The 22,494-nt window shown below is 35.0% G+C and overlaps 1 protein-coding gene across 2 annotated transcripts in view; it reads right to left on the minus strand.

Annotated features, from left to right (window-relative positions):
- Window positions 1-22,494, minus strand: part of CSMD3 (CUB and Sushi multiple domains 3) — a 545,585-nt gene that overhangs the window by 123,724 nt on the left and 399,367 nt on the right. For both annotated transcript variants that reach the window (XM_009995351.1, XM_009995350.1), the window contains 2 exons: window positions 838-951; window positions 123-218 (listed from right to left, as the gene is read on the minus strand). In XM_009995351.1, coding sequence (XP_009993653.1) covers window positions 123-218; window positions 838-951 — 210 coding nt within the window. The remainder of the gene's footprint in view (window positions 1-122; window positions 219-837; window positions 952-22,494) is intronic.

Consider the following 22,494-nt stretch of genomic DNA (forward strand, 5'->3'; position numbering starts at 1 on the left):
TGAAACTTGTTATACTTGTTAGGTGGCTATTCTTTCCTCTGCATTCTCAGTCTGTTACTCCCTGATCATTTACAACTTGTGATGAAAATAATAAATGTACACATTTTTCCAGGCTGTCTCACCTTGATAAACAAAATGAAATCCTTTAGCTGTTACTGGTCCAACTGAAGTAAATCTAACCGTGATCTGGTTACCTGAGCTCAATGGAAGGGATTCACCTATTCAAACAAAGCAAATACAAAGCTATCATAACCACTTTTTACTAAAAAGGCATTCAAAATATCTCAATATCTTTGAAACTAGAAATAACCCTTCCAAAACCCTTCAGGAAACTTTGCAAGATATATGTGATTTCAGTATTTCACGTTGGCGGTATTATGTTGTCCTAGAAAATGCAGACTAAATCTTTACTCAGTTATTAGAAAGATTTGTTTCTTCTTTACCAACCCCCCCCCCAAACCTTATCTATCTTTTAATAGAGTCAACATGCGCATAATGTATACCATTTTACTTTGCTACACATCTATATTTTTAAATCTATAATACCCATTTCAGATTGTCAACTAGACAAAAGTCATAAAGGCACAGATTAAGAAGACCAAAGCAATCATGGTAATAGCTAAATATCAGAAGAAAGAAAGCTACAGAAAATAGTTTTTATTTATTTCCTTTCATTCATTAATGCAAAGAGTTTTGAATTACTATGATTTTAGTTAAAAATCCTTTGCCTAAGAAAATATGAAAATACTGTTTATCTTTTCCTTTTTTTCCTCACTACATTATGTTTCTAAGTTCATAAATAAATAACAGTTGACTGACATTTCTAGTAAAAGATACCTGAATGAGATCCTGAGAGAGAGGATAACAAAGATGATTGCAGAGTTGGACCATCATATACTTCCACTACATCATGGAGGGATGTCTGGAAAAATACGAACTGGCCAAAAACCACTGAACAGACAGGAAGGAGAAAAAGTAACCAGTGGCAAAATAAAAGGAGAAGAGAGGAAAAAAAAAAAAAAAAAATTAAATATACATTAATATGTAAAAATATTTAAATAGAATCATATTTATTGATTGCTTTTTCTGATCAATTAATTAACTACTGGTGTTTGAATTGTTTCTTCATACCATTTTCTATATATATAAGGAGGCAATGAAGGTACACAAACCATAGAAATACTTGTTAAAAGATTCTAGCAGTTAGAAAACCAAACACTTGTTCCACTGCTGAAAATACTTTCAAATTCCCTGCTTTCCTCTATGCAACACATAGCAAAATTCTCACTGGAATAACCACCTTTATAATTAACTTTGTTAATAAGCCTCTGTAACTTCTAATTACCTTGGAATGTTTCATTTTTCTTAAGAACAATAATATTCAGTGCATTTTAACCTTTTTGAAATAAATGTGCAACCGAATCAAAACAATAAACACTTTTCAGGATATACATACTGAATCATAAAAATTATTTTTAATGTTATGCTAGTAGAAAAATTTAATTCAAGAATGTGATTTTTGCACTTAAGTTCAAAGGTCTATGTAGCACATTCACAGTGTTTGCACTTTCAATAAACAGTGAAAACAAGAATTGTTTGGATTCCTTCTGCCCCTAGTACATACAGAACATTTACATCCTAATTTTATTCACCATTACTAGCAGTGGAGGAAAAAACAGCTTAAGGAGTATAAACGTAAAAAGGTGGAAGGAGTAAGATTTTTGCAGGTGCTGGAACACCTATAATGAGAAACAGAACCACTTGTGGTTCATTATCCAATATACATCCTTAGTGATTTAAAAACAGTATATTAAAAAAGTGAAGTCTTCAAATAGTTGATTTTTAAATTCTTTTTATTTATTTATTTGACTGAAAAAGGCAGTTCCACCTTGCTAACTCTGGATTCTGTCATACCCTCCTTCAGGGAGAAAAATATTTTTTTTAAAAGAAAAACCTCTTTGAAGGGAAGGACTGGGTGTTATATTTATGAAACATTCAAAGAGTACGTTTAAGCCGTGATTTAAAAGTAATGTTAAGAGTATCAGTGAGACACTTCCAGAGATTTTTCTTCCATTTTTAGAAGGAGCCAGAAGTTAGATGCTAAACTATTTCAATATTTTTTTCCTCCAGTCTCCAGAAATTAAACAATTATATTTTTACTAGCTTTGTTGAATTTTAAGGTAGTATTTATCTACATTCAAATCTTCTCTTTGGTGTTGCTAAACATAAATAACAAACTTAATTCAGCTGATTGCTTCTTTCATATTTGTACTTTTTTCAAATCTTATTTTCATACTATGTGAATGTATTTTTATCCTTGAGCCAAGAAAAGATCCTTCCACAGGTATTTTCCATTTAAAAATAAGCTGCAAACTATGTATGAAAAATTCAGGCAAGTGCTGAGGTATAATGTAACAAGAACATGTATTATCAAGAGCTGTATCCTGGGAAAAACGTAAAACTAGAATTGATAAGTTATATTTGTGTTTCAATGAGTTGTTTTGAAATATTTACACAGCAATTATACCACACAGTCAGCCAAATTCTAAGGTCTGTTTCTACATTTCCTAAGTATTTCAAGATTGTTTTTGCCTCCAGCTTTGTCTTAAGCACTATCCTGTCTGAAGAAAAAGCACAAATATCTGACTTAAAATAGGTCTTTTTTTTAAAAAAAAATAAAAATGCACATATCATTTGTGATAACTGTTCTTCCTTTTTCAACTATGCATTTCTTAATAAAATACAGGTAAAATCTGAGAAGAGAACCAAAAGTTATAATTGGCTTGAAATCAAACATATTATTAAGAGATTTAAGGTTACAAGGATGGCTGAGACATTATGAAGCAGTGACAATTATGACCTACTGACAGAAAGTGGTAAATAGGAAGCAGCAGCAAGATTGAGTACAGGTTTTTGAGTCCATGGTTTTATGATCAATTTAAGTGAATCAAGTTGCTTCCTCAAGTCAAGCATTTGTATGGTACAGCCAGTAGTGGAGACAGAATATCTCTTCCTTCCTTTTTCTGTGCCAGGATACTTGCTTTTTATTAAACCAGCCAGGAAATACATCAGTAATTTATATTATGTCACAAAAAGGGAAATTTTGATAAATAGGAAAATAACAGTTCACTCTTCCTGTGTTTTATGTGAGTAATTTTTGTCTAGCCCTACTGGCATGTGTCTATTCTATTTTCTAGTAATTGAAACAAATTTTCTTAAAAAGCAAACAAATAAAGAAAAATAATGAAAACAAAACAAAAAAAAACCAAAAAAATAAATATAATGTGAAGATTATACCAAAAAAAATTGGCTTAAAAAATAACAAAAAATGATAAAATATAAATGTGACTATCCTATATAATCTGCCCTAGGGAAAATCTTTTCCATTAGTATTGTTTTTTTAGCTGCCAAAATTCCAAACAAACTGTAATATTAATACTGTCATTAATTTAGGAAATTGAGGAAATCCATTAATTTTAAATAGATCAACACAAGCATGGTTCCTTTTAATAAGTCAGGGGAACTTATGATGCCTCTAAATACCTAGATGTTGTTACGGCTTTCATCATTATAACATCTAGATACTTTTACTGAATTTGGAAAGCATTTATAAACACGTGGAATTGGCACTAAACACTTGACTGGTTAAAAATTTCATCAAAGAATGTTCAGTTTAATTTTTAAAGCAAGAAATATTACAGAGGTTACTTCTGTCTCTTACTTGTCCTGTTTAAAAAAAAATAAGAAAAATACTGGTATGATATAAGTAGTATCATATTGAAGCATATAATTCTTAGGATAATTCCAATCACAAAATCAGAGAGTGAGACTAGAAGCCTCCAGTCCTGTCCTCTTGCTCAGAGAAGGGTCATTTAGAGCAGATTGCTTGAGCCATGGAGACCACAATGACTCTAAGCAACCTCTTCCAGCATCCCATATCCCTTACAATAGTAATTCTTCTCTTTTGTTTAAAGCAAATTTCATGTGTTCCAGATGGTGCCCATTCCCCCTTGTTCTGTCACCATAGAGAAATCTGGTTCTGTCTACTTTACTTCTTCAGTAGACACACATTGAGGAGAACCCCTTGCACTCTCTCTTCTCCAGGATGAACAGTCACAGCTTCCTGATCCTCTCCTTATAAAGAGGAGTCTGGTGCTCCAGTCCTTTAAACATCTCCATCACCCTTCACTGGACTGCAGTGTGCCCATGTGTCTTTTGTACTGGGGAGATCAGCACTGGACACACCACTCCAAATGCATCTCATAAGTGCTGAGTAGAGGAGAAGGATCAAATCTTTAAGCTGCTCACAGTGCTTTGCTGAGTGTGTTCCAGGAGGCTGGTGGCATTTTTTTGTCATAAAGCAGGCTCATGGTCAACTTGGCATCCATGAGGATCCCTAGAATCTTTTCTGAAAATGTGTTTTTCAGCTAGCTGGCCCTCAGTCTGTACTGCTGCACAGGGTTATTACTTACCTGCAGACTCTTTATTTCCTTTTGTTGAATTTAATGAGCTTCCCCACTTCTCTGAGCCTTAGAGGTCCCTCTAAATGGCAGCAAAACCTTATGGTGCATTAGATACTCATCCAGTTTTGTATAATTTACAAACTTGCTGAGAGTGCACTCTGCCCATCATGTAGATAATTCATGAAGGTATTAAACAGTACTGGCTGCAGTAGTGATCCCTGGGGCACACCATTACTGACTGACTGACAGCTATCCTTCATGCTGTTGACCACAACCCTTTAAGCTTGGCAGTTCAGCCAGTTTTCAGTTCTCCTCACCATCTGCTTATCTGTTTGGTACTTCATCAATTTATCAATGAGTACGTTATGGGAGAGACTGTTTTGAAAGGCTTGCTAAAGTCCTGATAAACACCCTACAAAGCTCTCCACTCAACCACCAAGCCAGTCATTTTATTGTAGAAGGCAATCAGGTGTGTCAGGATTGAAGCACTTTTTGTAAATCCATGGTGACTGCTTTCAATCATCTTCCTGTCTTTCATAAGCTTGAAGAAGGTGACCAGGACTATTTGGTCTATCAAATTCTCAAGTATAGAGGTGAGACCAACTGACCTGTAGTTCAAGCAAACTTCTTCCCCAATCTTTTTCCTTGTCCTTCTTGAAGGTAGGAGTGACATTTGTCATCTGCCAGTCCTCAGTAACCTCTCTCAACCACCATGGCCTTTCAAAGGTAACTGAACTCCCTCAAAACTCATGGATGCATCCCATCAAGTCCCATGGGTTTATACATGTCCAGCATGCTTCAACTCTCCCTCACCTGGTCCTTCTCCAAGTTATCCTTGCTCTAGACGTTTTATCTGTTCACAGGGGTCTGGGATTGCTCAAGGCTGGTTTACCAGTAAGAACAGAAGCAAAGAAGGCATTTAGTAATTCTGCATTGTTTTTCATCAGGGGGGGCCCACCCCATTAAAAAATGGACCTACATCTTCCCTACTCTTCCCTGTGTTGCTGAAAAATCTGTAGAAGTCTTTCCTGTCTCTTTCCAGATTCAACTCTAGATAGGCTCTAGCTTTCCTAAACCTATCTTTGCAGTGGTTTTCAAGTATCTGTATTCCTGCCAGGATATCTGACCCTGCTTCAACCTCCTCTACACTTCTTTTTTATATTAAAGTTTTGTCAGTAGCTCCCTGTTCCTGCATGCAGATCTTTTGTCACCTTTGCTTGATGTCCTGATCATTGGGATGGACGATTCTTGAGCTTGGAAGAGGTGATCCCTGAAAATCAACTGGATGTCCTGGGCTTCTCATCTCTCCAGGGCTATGTACCAGCAGATTCTTCCAAGCAGATCCCTGAATTGCTGATACTTCTGATCCAGTAAAGAATTAAACCCAAGTATGTACTAAGAAACAAAAAATGCAAACTTCTCATACATCTTAACTCACAAGTCTGGAGACTCCATTCACTGTGCTAAGTAGTGGACCATGGATGTGCACACGCTTTGCTGAATGAAAAACTGGTTTGATGGTCAGGTTCAAAAAGTTGTGCTCAATGGAGTTACATCCAGCTGATGGTCACGAGTGATGTTCCCTGGGGCTCAGTGCTGGGGCTGCTCCTGTTCAACATCTTTATTGATGATTTGGATGGGGGGATAGAGTGCACCCTCAGTAAGTTTGCAGACAACACTCAGTTGGGTGTTGTCTATCTGCTTGAGGGTAGGAAGGCTCTGCAGAGGGATCTAGACAAGTCTAGTAAATGGGCCAAGGCCAACTGTATGAGTTTCAATAAGGCCAGATGTGTACTGCACTTTGGCCACAACAGTCCCTGGCAGCACTACAGGCTTGGGGAGAAGTGGCCGGAGCAGATGTATATCAGATGTGGCCCAGCAGAGAAGGACCTGGAGTTAATTGACAGCCAGCTGAACATGAGCAAGCAGTGTGCTCAGGTGGCCAAGAAGGAAACAACCATCCTGGCCTGTATCAGAAAGAGTGCAATCAGTAGGACCAGGGAGGTAATCCTACCCCTATACTCTGCCTTGGTAAGGCTGCACATCTCAAGTACTGTGTGCAGTTCTGTGCACTGCAGTATATGAGGGACATCGAGGTGCTGGAGATAGGAGAAACTGTTCAGATAGGAGAAACTACTCTTATAAGAATATTCATTTTCATAAGAAAGACAGGAAACGAGATCTTGAGAAACAAGACGTTATATTTTTCAGTTCTGCTATTTCCTTTGGAAGCCACTTTCAAGACACCTAGAACTAACTATATTTAGTTTGATGTAATAATAACAGAGTATCTCCAAGTTAGCAGTGTTAGCCATTATTATTTAGCTTATAAATTAAAATAGTAACAGGTGTTGTTTTTTTTAATATTTATCCCACAATTCCAAATGTTTGACTGCCTGCCAGTTACTGTTAACACATTCAGTCTACTATGTGACTGTAACAATAATCCTTAGTGATATCTGTTAGATTTCTCTGTAATTGTTGACACTTTTTAGCATATGGTGCAATGGAAAAATATTGTTTCTGAATACAAAGTGGAATCCCTACTAGCAGTATCCTGTTGGGTAAATCTCAGTTCATGTCAAAGCAAATATCACAATAAAACAGCTTGCCTAGTGTTCCTGAACTTGGAAGGAGTAAAAATTAATTCAAACAGTATAAACCTCTTGGGTGTAATGCAGACTAGATGTCAAGATAAGGCTAGTGATGAGTTTATGTGTAAACCACTACAAGAGGTATTCTTACGATACTAGTAAGGATAGAGAACTACTTATCCACAAGAGATAATAATTAACAAGAAAGACGGGATCTGGATCTGCAACAGCACAATAGAAGAGGGAAAAATGTCTAACCAGTATATTTGAAATATTGTGCATATTATATTATACTAATTATAGTATATACTATTTACAATAACAATAAATGCTGGTATGTTGCATCACTATGTAACACAGTACCCTGAAAGAAACATCACACTATACCACCTTCTTTTCTCTATATTGATTTGTTTAAATTTGACTAAACTGAAATTCAAGCACCTATTATTATGTGTTTAAACAGGTAAGATTTGTTCATTTATCTCTATAGACCAAAACCAAATATTATCCATACATGTTCAGCATGGATAACATTGACTATATCTCCAGTCAGAAAACTGACTATATTTACACTGGAATCAGATATGGTAATTAATTTGTTCAATATCAAAACAAATAAAGTAACACAGATTGGAATGCTCAACATCAACACGTGTGTTCTTCCATTTAGTTTCATTGAGTTCCTATAAAATAAGAGTACAAGAAGAACAGTTTGAAAACCAGAGAGAAGAATAATATGACTGAAAGAGGGAAAACAAAGCACTTGGGAAAGCTAGCAAAAAGTACAGAAGAAAAATAAATTATAAAGCAAGATATATGCATATATAGTAAACAGGAAAAAAAAAGCAATACTACTACATATATGACGAAGATGGCTTTTTTTTTCTAGTTAATAAGGCATGCTGGCATGCTTTTGAATTCTTTATTGTTTATCTTTTTTCCATTTAGATAACAATACATTTAAAAAGAGAAAGGTCTCTATTCCTATGACACTTTTTAAAGACAAGTTTTTTCATATTTTATTTTTTTTAAGAACTTCAGTCTCAAAGCTTTAACTGAAATATTGTCTCAAATATTGATAATAGCATTTTTAAACCAGGGAAAGGAAGTTAAAATAATACAGACCAAATAGAACAGTTTTTCAAAAAATACAGACAGACAACCATAAGCAATAGCCAGATTTCATTTAATAGACTGAGAACGAATGAACAGACTCAAAGCATTGACTAGAGTAAGAACAGGAAATTTAGAATTGGTGTAATCTGAAAAAAAAATAGATGAATGGAAAGGCCTTCTGATAAGTTAGATACTATATCGTTTGATGTAAAATTACATCATGATTTCAAAATATCCTATTGAAACACTTTTATCATTAGATGTGTTGACATTTTCCCTTATGGTTTCAGTCCGACATGCAAGTCTTTCTTAACAACTAGGGTAGATCTTTGGTCACTAGTAATGGTTTTTAATTAGGTATTTTTCTAGTATCTAACACAAAACATCTTAAATCTATGATAATGCCTCCCAGATCCACTAGTGATTTATAATGTAGTCCTAATGAAAACCAGAGTAACATGAGAACTGTGTTTTATATACACTTACCACATGCTGTGTTTTCTGAGGTTGTTTTAACAAGGCAACAGGCAAATCTTGAGAGATTAAATGTCTGTGACACCAGATAAATTGTTGCTACACTTTTAAATGATCCCTCAAGATGTCTAATTAGGTTCTTATCTAGCATGGGTGTAACTTTACAACTATATTGGCCAAAAGTACTATATTACTTTATCAATTAGAAAGCTTTTATCCCCCCTTTCCCTGGAGTCACATTGCACAACATTTCTATGTAATCATTTAGGATACAAGTTAGTGTTTTTATCAGAAGGAAACGACACATGGGGTAACTATAAAAAGAATCTCATTTTACAATTTTCAAAAAACAGTCAACAAGGTAATTCAGCAAATGTAGTTTAAAAGAAAAAAAATGCATGACTTAGGAAATTTATGAAAATAAGATTAAACAGAACTAATTTTCTTCATGCACCGAGCTGTGCAGGAGTGTTTGTCAGGAATTGTGATTTTCAATATATTCTTAAATTAATTAAAAAAAGACACAACAGTTACAAAATATGTTTATGGCATTAAGTTATCCAAGAAGTAAAAGCAAAATCTATGTAAAAAGTTACAGAAAGGCATTATGGTAATGAATGACTAGTGCCAAAATGTTAGATAAAATTTATTATATAGTACCGCACATGACGAAAAAATTAACATACTTTATATGCACAATGATGAGCTTTGAATTAGCTGGACTGAGATCTTGAGGCTGTAACAAGTAATTCCTTGGAAACATCAGTTCAGTACTCAGTAATGACAGAAAGGGAATAAAATACTAGCAGTTAACAAGAAAACAGCAGAGAACATCAAGCAATTTTAGCACAAATGTGAAAATCCAAGGTGCAGGAGCTAGATATTTGGTCTACCTTCTGCAAAAAAATACGTGAGTGAAAGTAGACTTTTCTACACTCTGTATTCCTAACTTATTTAGGTCTATATTTTAATCAGTATGACCCTAAGTCTGCAGTCTCTATGATTTTATTATGAATACTGATATACTCACAAAGAATGATTTCTAATGTAGGTAAATATAACAATATATTTTAAAGAGTTTTTATTTTCTACATGTACCATGTTTCCAAATCTAAAATTTAGTTCAATTCTATCATACATAGCACAGGATATTACTTTATTTAAGCAGAAAGGAGTATGCACTCAACCAAAAAAGACAGCAACTCAATTGCTGTCTTTATACTCAATTTTATATTACCTACTTATATATGTACATTACAATCACATGTTGCAGGTAGTGTAAAAAAAATCTGGAAGGCTTTGGTCTCAGTAACTGGCAATTAATGAACAGTAAAAACGGAGAGTTGATAAAGTACATCCAAATATATTACATAAAATACGTAGAATTACATTTTGAACTGTTTTCTCAACAAGGTTGAATCTCCTTCAACCATTTTTCTCTCAAAAAAAAAATTGATCTTCACTACTGGAAGATCAGATTATTATATAACTTTCAGAACTATTAGTTGACACATTAGTTGAACTGTGAAACTTTATAAAATAAAAACTGTTCCTAGCTTCTAATTTTAAATTGATTCTTTTCTTTTTCTGTCCCAAAGAAAATATCAGATTTTTTTTAAGCATTATAGTATAGTACACTACATATAGTTGGTGAGAAAAATAATTTTTGAAAACCATCATTAACACCAGCTGTATGACTCAAACTAACAGATTTTTAAAGAGTAAAATACCTTAGTAAATCACATTAAAGTTAATAGCCAAATAATAGAAAAGTGTATCTAATTTCCATGTACTTTTAGTTATTCAAATATTCTTTTTTTTTAGCCTACAGGGTGCTTAAGTTTAAAGGCTAGTCTGCCCTTGATAAATTTGTGGTTAAGCCTCTGTTTAATGCTTTTGTAGTGATCTCCTAAGTAATATACATAATAGAAGGAATTAACAATTTTAACTCTGGAATAATAACTACAATAATAGTAACAACAATCTAATGTTATTTTATAGGAGGTACAATTAAATATAAAATCTTATTAACATAACATGCTTAATTCAAGCCATTTTATTAATTAATAAAGGTTCTAGATTTAATGGAAAAGTCACTTTGAAAAAGCTGTTTGGTTCTTCAATCACCTCTCATCTAATTTAGAGATACTAATTAAAAGTACAACAGCTTTCTGAGTATAATAATTATCTTTTATTATCCTACTAGTAAATGTTACTGTTTAGACCAGATGATTCATCAGTTCATTCATCTGAGACAAATTATCCTTTCAGCTTACTGAATGGTGTGGATGAAATTAATACTTGAATATTTCTTCTTTTTATTAGGAGGCAGAACTAAAACAACTCCCAGTGGAAAATAAGAGATTAAAATTAGAACTCGTTGAAAAAAATCCTTTGTATTAATTTTCAAAAAGTATATTAAAAAAAAAACAAAACTGTGAAATAAAAAAACAAACAAACTACATTTTCCAATACATGGATAGCTGCAAACAGGAGAAACAAAACTTCATCAATACCATCCCTAAAGTAGATGTCACCATTTATCAGTTTCCAGTCTGGCAACAGATGTGTTTGTTGCTAGTCTCCCTGAGTCTGTAACTGAAATGTCAAATCAAAACTGAGCAAATATTCAAAGTGAAATGTTTTAAGAGCTAAATGAGAAACTCCTTTGTAGGTGGAGAAAGTCATTTTTACATAACTATAAGCTTGTAATTTTATTTTTAGCAGAATATTAGGACAGAAGTGATAGAGAATGCATCCTAAGTATGATTAAAATGTTATTACTGAATTTTTTATTTTCCTATTGAGATTACCACATTTTCATTATTTTAATAAATGCTGTCATAATTAATTGTAATAATACTATAAATATGTAGAAATTTTTTACTTTCGTAATTTGTGTAAGTTGCTCTGAATTTATCAAAGCAGTATGAGTTAAACTGCTTTGTAATTCTGAGTTACTAGTTGTGGTGGTGCAGGCCCCTTGCCCACTGAAACATGTTGCAATGTCAACACCAATTAACATTGCTCTTGCTTTAGTTAAACAGACAGTGGGCTCAACACTATTCTTGTTTCGATGGTGGGTGCAGTGGACTGAGATGGTCCAGTACTTTCTCCAGCACTGCTGGAGCAGTGAGTTCAAACAACTATATATATGGATTAGTGGTTTTAAATTTATCTGTATGGTGGAATTGAGGTTAGAGTTAAAAAAAAAAAAAAAAAAAAACACCACAAAAAAAGACCAATAAGAAAGAATGCTTTTCATCAGGTGAGAGAGTATCTACTCTGCTCTCATGAGACCCCACATGGAGAACCATGTTCAACTCTGGAGCCTCCAACACAAGAAGGACATGGATCTCTTGGAGCAAGTCCAGGGGAGGATCACAAACATGATCAGAGGGCTGGAACACCTCTTCTATGAAAACAGGCTTAGAGAGTTGGGGTTGTTCTTCCTGGAGAAGACAAGGCTCTGGGGAAACCTTACAGAAGCCTTCCAGTACCTGAAAGGCCCACAGGAAAGCTGGGGAGGGACTTTTTACAAGGGGTTGTAGTGATAGGACAAGCGGTAAAAGTTTCAAACTGGAAGAGAGGAAATTTTGATTACACATTAGGAAGAAATTCTTTACTGTGAGAGCGGTGAGACACTGGCACAGGTTGCCTAGAGAAGTCATGGATGCCCCATCCCTGGAACTGTTCAAGGCCAGGTTGGACAGGGCTTTAAGCAACCTGGTCTAGCGGAAGGTGTCTCTGCCCATGCAGGCATGTTGGAACCAGATGATCTTTAAGGTCCCTTCCAACCCAAACCATTATTGGATTCTGTGATTTACAAGCCTTACACATCCCTTCCACATAGTATGTAATAGGAGTGAATCTTGCCATTGAATTCTGTTAAGTTACACTTTCATAAATCTCTATTAAAATAACGTTTTCCTGATACTTTTTCAGTGATTTTTTAAGCAACCTTAAGACCTTCCACTCTCATCCATCTGTGACACTAGTAGAAATTGTCTTCTTCTACAGTCAACATATTAGAGTACTTAGCCTTTCCTTTCAGCTGAGGATTTTACTACACATTTCAGTACATATACCAAGTATTTGATTAACGATATTAAAAGATGCACCCATGAACAAAACCAGGTCACTTACTTACATTTTTGAGGTTCAGTATTACCTCCACACCACTCCTTTGGTCTCTATTTTTGAGTATGCTTCCAATCTCAGTTCAGAATCTGACCTTCTAAACTGCCATCAAAATAATTAAATGCTAAAATTTAGACATCTTCACCCAAGAGATTAAAAGAAAATTTACTCACCTTGGATACAACATAAAGATGCTAAATCTTAGCATGAGCTAAGACTTGTCAGATCTGATTTTTGACAGTATGACAGTAAATGAAACCACCAGAGAAAAGAGACTAAAAAATCTCACTGATATTATGACACAACACTGGGTTGCAATTACATTAAATATTTCAGCTATACACACCCCTCATAAAAAAAAACAAACACGATATACAGAAGCTCAAAGAGGAGTAATTTGAGTTTCCAAAATTTCAAATGGAAACATTCAAACTGTCTAATAAACTTAGTGAGGTACATGTGCAGGATATTTATGATGCAGTGACAGTTGTTATGGAAAACTTCAAGCACAGCCATTAAAATTACAGTTGAAACATTTCATGTGTTAAAGTATAGATTGTGACTGTTTTGAAATGATAGGATTGTGTGTATTATAGAAATGTCTAAATTAATAAATAAGCCAAAGCACAAAATGTTAAGTATCTGTAAAGTTCATAACCATGACACTATCTTTGAGAAAGGGCTTTGTCAAGTGAAAGACCATTCTCCTCCCCCTAAAAAAAGAAAAAAAAAAAAGAGAAACAAAGAAAAGCCAAACTACAGTAATACAAGACATTTGTGTTCCTCTACCACATTAACATACTAATTCTGGCTGATCTGATTTCAACAGGGTGATATAAATTCACCCAAGAGGAAACTCTAATAATTCATCAGTAGTTCTGGCTAATCAGTTGACTGGAGGCTAGAAAATGCAACACCCACCAAGAAGAGCTGAAACAAGGATCTAGGGAACTGCCAGGGCGCAGTATTGGCACTGATGATATTAATCTCATCAGTTATCTGGACAAGGGCATCAGCTGCACCTTCAGTACAATTACAGATGACAGAAAAGTGTTGATGGGAGTGTTGATCTGCCTGAAGGCAGGAAGGCTCTACAGAAGGATCTGGACAGGCTGGATAGGCTGAAACCAGTTGTGTCAGATTCTGCAGAGCTCAATGTTGGGTAGGTAAAAGTGGACTACCACGTCCACCACTAGACCATGTTCCTAATTGCCATGTTTTCTTATGTTTTAAATACTTCCAAGGACGGTGTCTCCATCAATTCTCTGGGCAGACAGTTCCGGTGTTTGACAATGCTTTTAATGAAGACATTTTTCCGAATATCCAATCTAAACCTCCCCTCTTGCAGCTTGAGGCCATTTCCTCTTCTTCTATAATGTGTTACTTGGCAGAAGAGACAGCCACCTACCTCTCTACAACCTCCTTTCAGGTAGTTTCAGAGAACAATAGGGTCTCCCCCTTCAGCTTCCTTTTCTCCAAACTAAAAAGCTATTTCTGATTCAAGCCAGGATGCTGTTGGCCTTCTTGGCCACCTGGGCATACACCTGGGCTTATATTAAGCCACCTGTTAACCACTATTCCCAGGTCCTTTTCCACTGTCCTTTTCCAGACACTTTTCCCAAAGCCTGTAGCATTGTGTGGGGTTGTTGTGATCCAAGTGCGAGTCCCGGTCCTTATTCTTGTTGAACCTCATACAATTGACTCCAACCTTTCTTCAGTAAAATAGATTGCTTAGAGATTCTATGGACAAATCACCTGTTTTCTGCAGCCAGGACTGCAATTGGAAGAAACATAAAGTGAGGATCGGAAACACTTTTTGTTCTCTAAACAAAGGTAATTACAGGGAAATCATTGAGAGAAATCCTGAATCTTTGATGATTGTATCTGTGTACACAGTAGAGAACACAAACATCTAAGTCAATATAGATAAGCTTACTTAGCGAGAGAAATTATTTCTATCCAAAGAAATATATTGGACAGGAAAGGTGAGAAGTATGGATTACAAATACATGTGCAGGCCCTAATACTGTAAAGTTTTATAAGTAGTAAACTTTTACTTGTAAAAGGACTTTTTGCAGTTCCTTGATCCTAGCCTGACTAACAAATTCCTTCCCTGAAATACAACAGAACACTTCACGATGGAAACTTGATCACAATGGCTCCTCAAGGATTCCCTGGCTGGATTTCTCTGTCTCTTACTGTCAGCCAGAGAAATGTATGTGCAAGGGACTTAGGCACTCATAGATTCCTCAGTTGTTCCATTAGGATGACTTCCCTTTTGACTTTTGCAGCTATGAAGGTGGGAAAATACACAAGAATGGGTAAAACAAAACCAAACAACAAAAACCAAAAAACCTGGTCCAATGATCTCTATCTTCTGATTACTGAAAATACATCTAACTTCAAAAATTTTTAGGTGTTTAAAAATAAAGCTAATGAAATTTATGAGCACCTAATTATGATTATTCATTTTTTTTATGAAGCCAGGAAGAGTTATTTCTCCAAATTCTGATTTATAACAACAAACTTACCAAACCCCCTAGTAGAATACCATTTGCTTAGATGAAGTCTAAATTGGTTTGTGGGGGTGGTATGATTTACATTTTTCATAATTTTGTATGCCTATTAGTTAAAGAACTAGGATAGTAAGTAAACTGAGTTTTAGACTTTATTTAGCTTGAGGGAAATTGAAACCTCCATCATTTCTATCATCTGAGAAGTGTACTCTAACAGACAAACAACCTCGTGTTCTAAGGAGAAACACTGTTAGCCCTTTCAGTTGTCTGGGACCTTATATAGTTATATATGCAAAATTAATGTTTCTAGAACAGTTTCAAGCTCTTTTTTTTTTCTCTCTCTTTTTTTTTTTTTTTTTTTTTTTTTTTTTTTTTTTTTTTTCCATTGAGAAAGACTGATGTAACCATTTTCCCTTGATTCTTTTGCTATCTGTAATTCCTAGGAATGAAGAGTAGAATTATAATTTTCCACAGGCCAGCTAATCCTAGAAGAGTCTAGGCTCTCCAGAAAGAGCTTTTTTGCTCTCTTCTTGGCTTCATATGCAATTAGGTTAATTCTGAGGTGGACTGTGGCCTTGTTCCAACAGGAGGAATGATGAGGGCTCCCATGTAATGCAGATGTTTGGTGGTGGTGGGGTCAGGATGTTCCTGAATCTCAGAAGCCTGCTGGTCAGAAATAAGCAACTTTGCACCACCTAATTAACCCCACAGAAAGACTGATGTAACCATTTTCCCTTGATTCTTTTGCTATCTGTAATTCCTAGGAATGAAGAGTAGAATTATAATTTTCCACAGGCCAGCTAATCCTAGAAGAGTCTAGGCTCTCCAGAAAGAGCTTTTTTGCTCTCTTCTTGGCTTCATATGCAATTAGGTTAATTCTGAGGTGGACTGTGGCCTTGTTCCAACAGGAGGAATGATGAGGGCTCCCATGTAATGCAGATGTTTGGTGGTGGTGGGGTCAGGATGTTCCTGAATCTCAGAAGCCTGCTGGTCAGAAATAAGCAACTTTGCACCACCTAATTAACCCCACAGTGGCCAGGCTTGAAGAGTGAAGGAGCAGGTTTTTTCTCTCATACAGAAGTGAAAAAGGGTGCCTTCATTAGTAATATAACTTTAAGTCAAAAGCAGCTAATATAAATGGTGATGCAATTTTTTGGTATTGTGCTGCTAAAGTATTTCAATACTGTTCTAAGAAGTGAACTTAAGAAAAAAAAGCAGAATATTTTAGAAAATCTGCCACCACTCAGTCTCCTCCTCAGGATAGTAACATGTCTTGGAAAGCACGAAAGTGACAAATGTAATATAGTCTGTCCTCTGTCATTTGGAATCCGGAGTCTAGATTAATTTCAGCGTTTTTAGTAACAGCCATCTCTGTGAATAAGGTTTGCTAATTAAATATTTGGGGCAGCTGGAGTCACAGTGCTCAGAAAAAGAGAAAAAAAAAAATAAAAATTAGAGATCTTTCATCATCAATTCAATGGCCATGAATTTCTTTGAAGACCACAGATGTGGTCTTTCCACTTTTTATTAAAAAGACAGCTATGTTGTTGCCATATCTTTATAGGAAAACTCAATAGCTTAAGCTGTTTTGTGGTCTCTATTAAACTGACTATTATTATATTCAAAAAAGCATTAATATTTGAGCCAAAGTGAATAATTTCTATTGAAAAAACCTAAATGCAGCATTGAAAAAAATTACTTCAAATCATACTAAGCAACTAAACCAGTAATATCTTCAAATTTTATTTAAAAAATACACTGAATCATTTGATCTCCTTTTAAAGTCACCCTATGGTGACTTTTTATTGGCATCTGCCCGCTTGGCAAGGATTTTAAGCATTGAACCAATGAATGAAATACTCCCCAGCTGTGAGTTTGCATCTATAAAACCTGCCAGTCCTTCCTCTCAGAAACCTAGGACATTCATAGATAAGTAGAAAACAATATGAAATGACCTTCTCACACTTTTAAAAATTATGTAGTCAGCATCTGAATGACACAAACTTGGTCTTGAATTAGAAAAGTAAACTAGAAGTTAACAGTTATACAACAAATGCTTACCTCTGTTCTCCCAAAATGTTAGACTGCAATCTCCAGCTATTTTATGGACAGCAGATAGCAGAGTAATTCATGAATACTTAAGAGTACAATAAAAGATATATTTGCTATCTGCCAGGTCTATTCAATATATAATATATTGCTACTAGCCTATTCATAGCTGATTAAGTAGCTAGTATTAATTCTCTGTGTTTGAAAAATACTGAAAAATAAAAATCTTTGGCATAACCTTGATAAAACTTGCAAAAGGTTCTTCGAACAAATAAATGTTTACATCAATGGGAAAATAATTTCCTAGTTTACATATGTAACGTAAATTCTTGCATTATAATTCATATTATACCAAACTCTGAAAATATTTGTGGTTTAAGTAGCACTTTAAGGTACATTTATTCTATATTTTGGAAAAGAGAACACTTAATACTTGCTAACCTCCCCCCCCAAAAATAGAACAAAACCAACAGTATTTCCAGAATATAAATAGTCCTGTCTTGCATTTTCTTTTTCCAGATAGCAACATAATTCCATTATGTATTTATTGTGCACACAGGCTATAGGCCATGGCTTCCTGTTTCTGTAGAAAACCTAACATAATGAAGTCCATCACCTGAAATTATTTTTGAGTACTGAGTATCCAACAACATTTAAACAGGCAGGAATGTTATTTTCTATTATATGCTTAATGATAAAACACAGATTTTGTTAATCTCCGGTGTCAGATTTAAAATATTTGAGGATGAGGAATCACTAAGTAAAGCTTGAATTTGAATCATCCAGGCTCAAGCCTTTAAATGGCTACTGAGACATATGCAAAATTGCCACCCTTACCATATACTAACTTCAGTTTTCTTACATTTTTGGCTTACCACTTATACATTCTTTTCTTGCTAAAATGCACATAATACAACAAGCTAGATTCTCAGGTTTTTAAAATGTATTTACTATACAGCTATATAATCTTCCTACCTTAAAAAAAGAAATTAACCAAGCGTTAAGAATGCACTGTACCATTTTTTTTTTACATTTAATAAAAATAATAGTGGAAATAAATTCATATTGAGCCATTCAATGCACACTGAATGCACACTGAGATTTTTCAATTTCTGTTTTGGTGGGAGGGTGTATTGGTTGTTTCTAGCACAATGTACCCAACCTACATACTTTTCTGTCTTTAGGCAACCAGACTCCATTCTCATTCCTCTTCAGTGTTCCATATTAACCCTCAACATTAACTTAGAAAAAAAGTCAAATTAAAAGCATATATCCATCACAATTTAGGCCACTCAGAAAATTTTCAAATCAAAATAATATCCTGGCAACAAGCTAAATGAACATAAAACAGCATTTATATCAATGTTGCAAATGTTGCCTTTCCATATCGGTATTACATCATAAAAAAACATCCCTTTCCCCCCAAAAAAAAAATAAAATAAAAAAGCAAAGAACATTTTGCTAATTCTATGTCTGATTGCATACTACATTAATGTGGTTTATCATGTCTGGGCTGAAAACCATTTCTGTGTCTGCCTGACATCCTTACACAAAGATGTCTTAATTCTGTCCAGTTTCAAATCTACTTCTTTATGTATTCCCCACCCCACTTCGAGTCTAGTTTAAAGACCTTTCTTTGAGTGCTCCCAGCTCCTGAGCCAGGATTCTTTTGCCCCTTTTGGATAGGTATACCCCTCTCATGCCAGCATCCCTGGTGTCTTGTAAAACAGCCCATGGTCATAGAACCCAAAGTCCTGCCAATAACATCAGTCATGTAGCCATGCATTGATCTGTAGTTTCCTCCTGTTCACCCCCTCATCAATCCTTGCAAGAGGTGGGATAGACGCAGAAAATTCTTGTGCTCCTGACTCCCTAACCAGCTGTCCCAGGGCACTGAAATCTCTCTTCATTGCCCTTGAACTTCTTGTACCAGTCTCATCACTGCCTACGTATAATGGGATAGTAATCCGAGGGTTTAACTAGGGTAAGGACTTTTTTTCTGTACATCTCTGACCCTGGCCCCAGGGAGGCAGCAAACCTGGTCTACATATCAGACCTTCTGCTCCCTTCAGAATCAAGTCCCCTGCAACAAGGACCCGTCTTTCTTTACTGCAGATCTTCTATCATCTCTACCCCCCATTCAGCAAAGTATTGCATAATACAGTAATTGCTTGATTCATGGTTAAGAACACTACATCTAGATATTCAGCCAGACATTTCCATCCACTTTAATTTCAGTTGGAAAATTAGATCCTCCACACTTAAAAATGTTGGACAATACACATTTGCCACATTTCTTAAATGAATGTAAGATGTGCAGAGCAGTGAAGATGGATTCAAGCTGTTAAAAGCAAATGTTTAATGCAACTAAGTATTATCATAAATACCATTTTTTTCTTGTTTCCTCTTCACATGAAGTTGTCATTTAGGATCTTCTGATACTTATGATCTGCCCCTGCCTATCATTTTTCTTTCCAAATGTAAACTGAGTTTGAAATCAAATCAAATAGTACTGACATAACTCTACAGTGACATAACTTTAAGCTGTTTTACAACTCTAGATGCAGTAATGTGTCTAACAGAAAACACACGTTGACAACATTGTTTGGTCAGTGTGTGTTTTCACTAGCAGAATAAATTGTAAGTATATCCTCCAGAATTTGAAAAAAAATTACTCTTTCAAGTATCTTTATCATCATCATCATCATCCCAAACCCTTACTGTTTTACTCTATTTTGTCCCGCCCTCTGTTGCTTATATACAGTAACATAGAAATCCAAGAAAAGACAAAAGGAAAAGCAGAAAATTCTATAACTATATGAAAGAAAGGTGTCTGCGAATGCAAGCCAGTTACAAGCCCTACAGAAAGGATAGGCAAGGAAGGAGAGGTGGTGGGATGTCTCTGTTTTAGGGAATGTTTCACTCGTATAGAGCTCAATGACAATGAACTGTGTTCATTTCTGGGCCTTTCACTACAGAAAGGACAATGAGGTTACTACAGCATGTGCAAAGAAGGGTAACAAAGCTGATGAAGGGTTTGAAACATAAGGGAGATGGGATTGTTTACTCTAGAGAAAAGGAGACTGAGGGGAGACCTTATCACTCTTTACAGCTACCTTAAAGGAGGTTGTAAAGAGGTGGGTATCAGTCTATTCAATGAAGCTGCGTGATAGGGTAAGATTGGATGTTACGAAGAACTCCTTGACTGGAAGGGTTATCAGGCTTTGGAATAGGCTGCCCAGGGCAGTGGTGGAGTCACAATCCCTTTAGGTATTTAAGTCATATAGACATAAAACTTAGGGATATGGTTGAGTTAAGAACTTGTCAGTGTTAGGTTAATGATTGGACTTGATGATCTTGAAGTAATTCTCTGATTACATGATTCAGGAATTCAAGAGAATAAGGGATTTTAACTTCCCTGTTTCTAGCAAGCTAACTATGACTACCTTCTTTAAATCTAAGAAATCTTATTCCAAAATGTCATTCTTATCAATAAAGTGCTTGTCATTTGAAAAAAAAAATAACTGTATCTTGCTGTAAATGTAAACCAGATATGCATTCTTCATGGAAGCTAGACATTTTCCCAATCATATCCAAGTTGTTTAACATCTTTGTAAGAAAAAAGAGCTCTACTTTAAATTTCATATTTTGATGGCCACTGAGAATCGGTAATTAATTTTCAGATAGCATAGCTCATAAACCAACTTACGTACCTTACTGTGCATGTTCAATCTATCTTTTTGCTCTGAAAGGAAGGAAAGTCACTTCCTGAGGCAAGTTGACATGAAATTTATTTTACTATTAAAAATATTAAATATTAAATATAAGTATAGATTGAACCATTTTGCAGAGCAAGCATATAAACTAATTCAGGCACATGAGGGAAGCAAAATAAAACCTTAAATATCTGCATTTTAATTGTAACCAGTGCTGGATTTCAATGTTGAACAGTTAATGACCATTATATAATTTTAAAATATTAGTGGGAAAGTGTCAAAGAAAATGAGCCTTCCACGTTTACAAAAGATTTTGCTTGTGGCATACTGTGCACTTTTGTGATTCATTTATCTTCTAGCTTAAAACTGTCATGGTATGAAATATTGCAACTGTGATTCTGCATGACAGAATAATGGAACAGAGTAAAAAAAGTCCATATTGCAATGACTTTTTCACAGAATTTTGGTCTTGAAAACCTGAAAAGCTGCACATGAAATAGCTTTTCTTTTCACTCCACCAAAAACTAATTCAGGCCAATGAGTTCCCTTCTACACAATGAATATGCTATTCCATTATTGGTGTGTTTTTTCTGTATTGATTTGGTTTTCACTTTTTTGAAAGACCTTTGTCTAAGATCTCATATGCTGTACTGGATACCAAAATAGTTTCTGAAGAGGTTCCATTCAGCAAATATTTGAATGCTATATTTCACATTCTATCTTTATTACCAGAAATCACAACATTATATTTCTATCCAGAATGTCAAAGATATTAAGTACGGAGCGTTAATATTTTAACTCTTAATTGCGGTAATTTTAAGTCTTTACGTGTTGACATCTATGTCATAAACTAAGAAGTATTAGATTTGATGGATATGAGAGGACATAATATTTCCAGGTTATCTAGGTTAGGACATATTATTTCCAGGTTAGCTAGGTCAAAAGCATATGCTTGTAACAGCTAGAAAGAAATTGTGCAAATCTGATTATTTTTTTCTGAATGGTCTAGAGGAGTAAGCAGAGATTTCCAAAGCTTAGAAGACAATAGTTTTAAAAAACTGTTTATTTTATATTAGCCTGTGCATTTCTGTGCTATGCATAACTAATTGGATATTAGGGGAGTTCAGTCATCATGAGTATGGCAGATGGATACACAGCAGCTCAAGCATTGCCTTTAATTTGGATAAAATATCTGCAGAAGCAACATGAAGGAAGTTAAATACCCATCCCCATTCACAAGCACCTGTTATTTGATAAACTGAAATGTGAGCAGTGGGTCAGAACAAAGTCTTGCTTACCTAAGTATAAATCTGAAGCATGGATATTTAAAAAAACAAATGAATTTCAGTGCCTGGCATACTGCTTACCAAGGAGCTGAAGTGAACAACAAACTGTCAGATGCCATCACAGAAATTGTTTAAGA

Source organism: Chaetura pelagica, unplaced genomic scaffold (assembly GCF_000747805.2).
Source record: "Chaetura pelagica isolate M959 unplaced genomic scaffold, ChaPel_1.0 scaffold53, whole genome shotgun sequence".
Taxonomy (NCBI): domain Eukaryota; kingdom Metazoa; phylum Chordata; class Aves; order Apodiformes; family Apodidae; genus Chaetura; species Chaetura pelagica.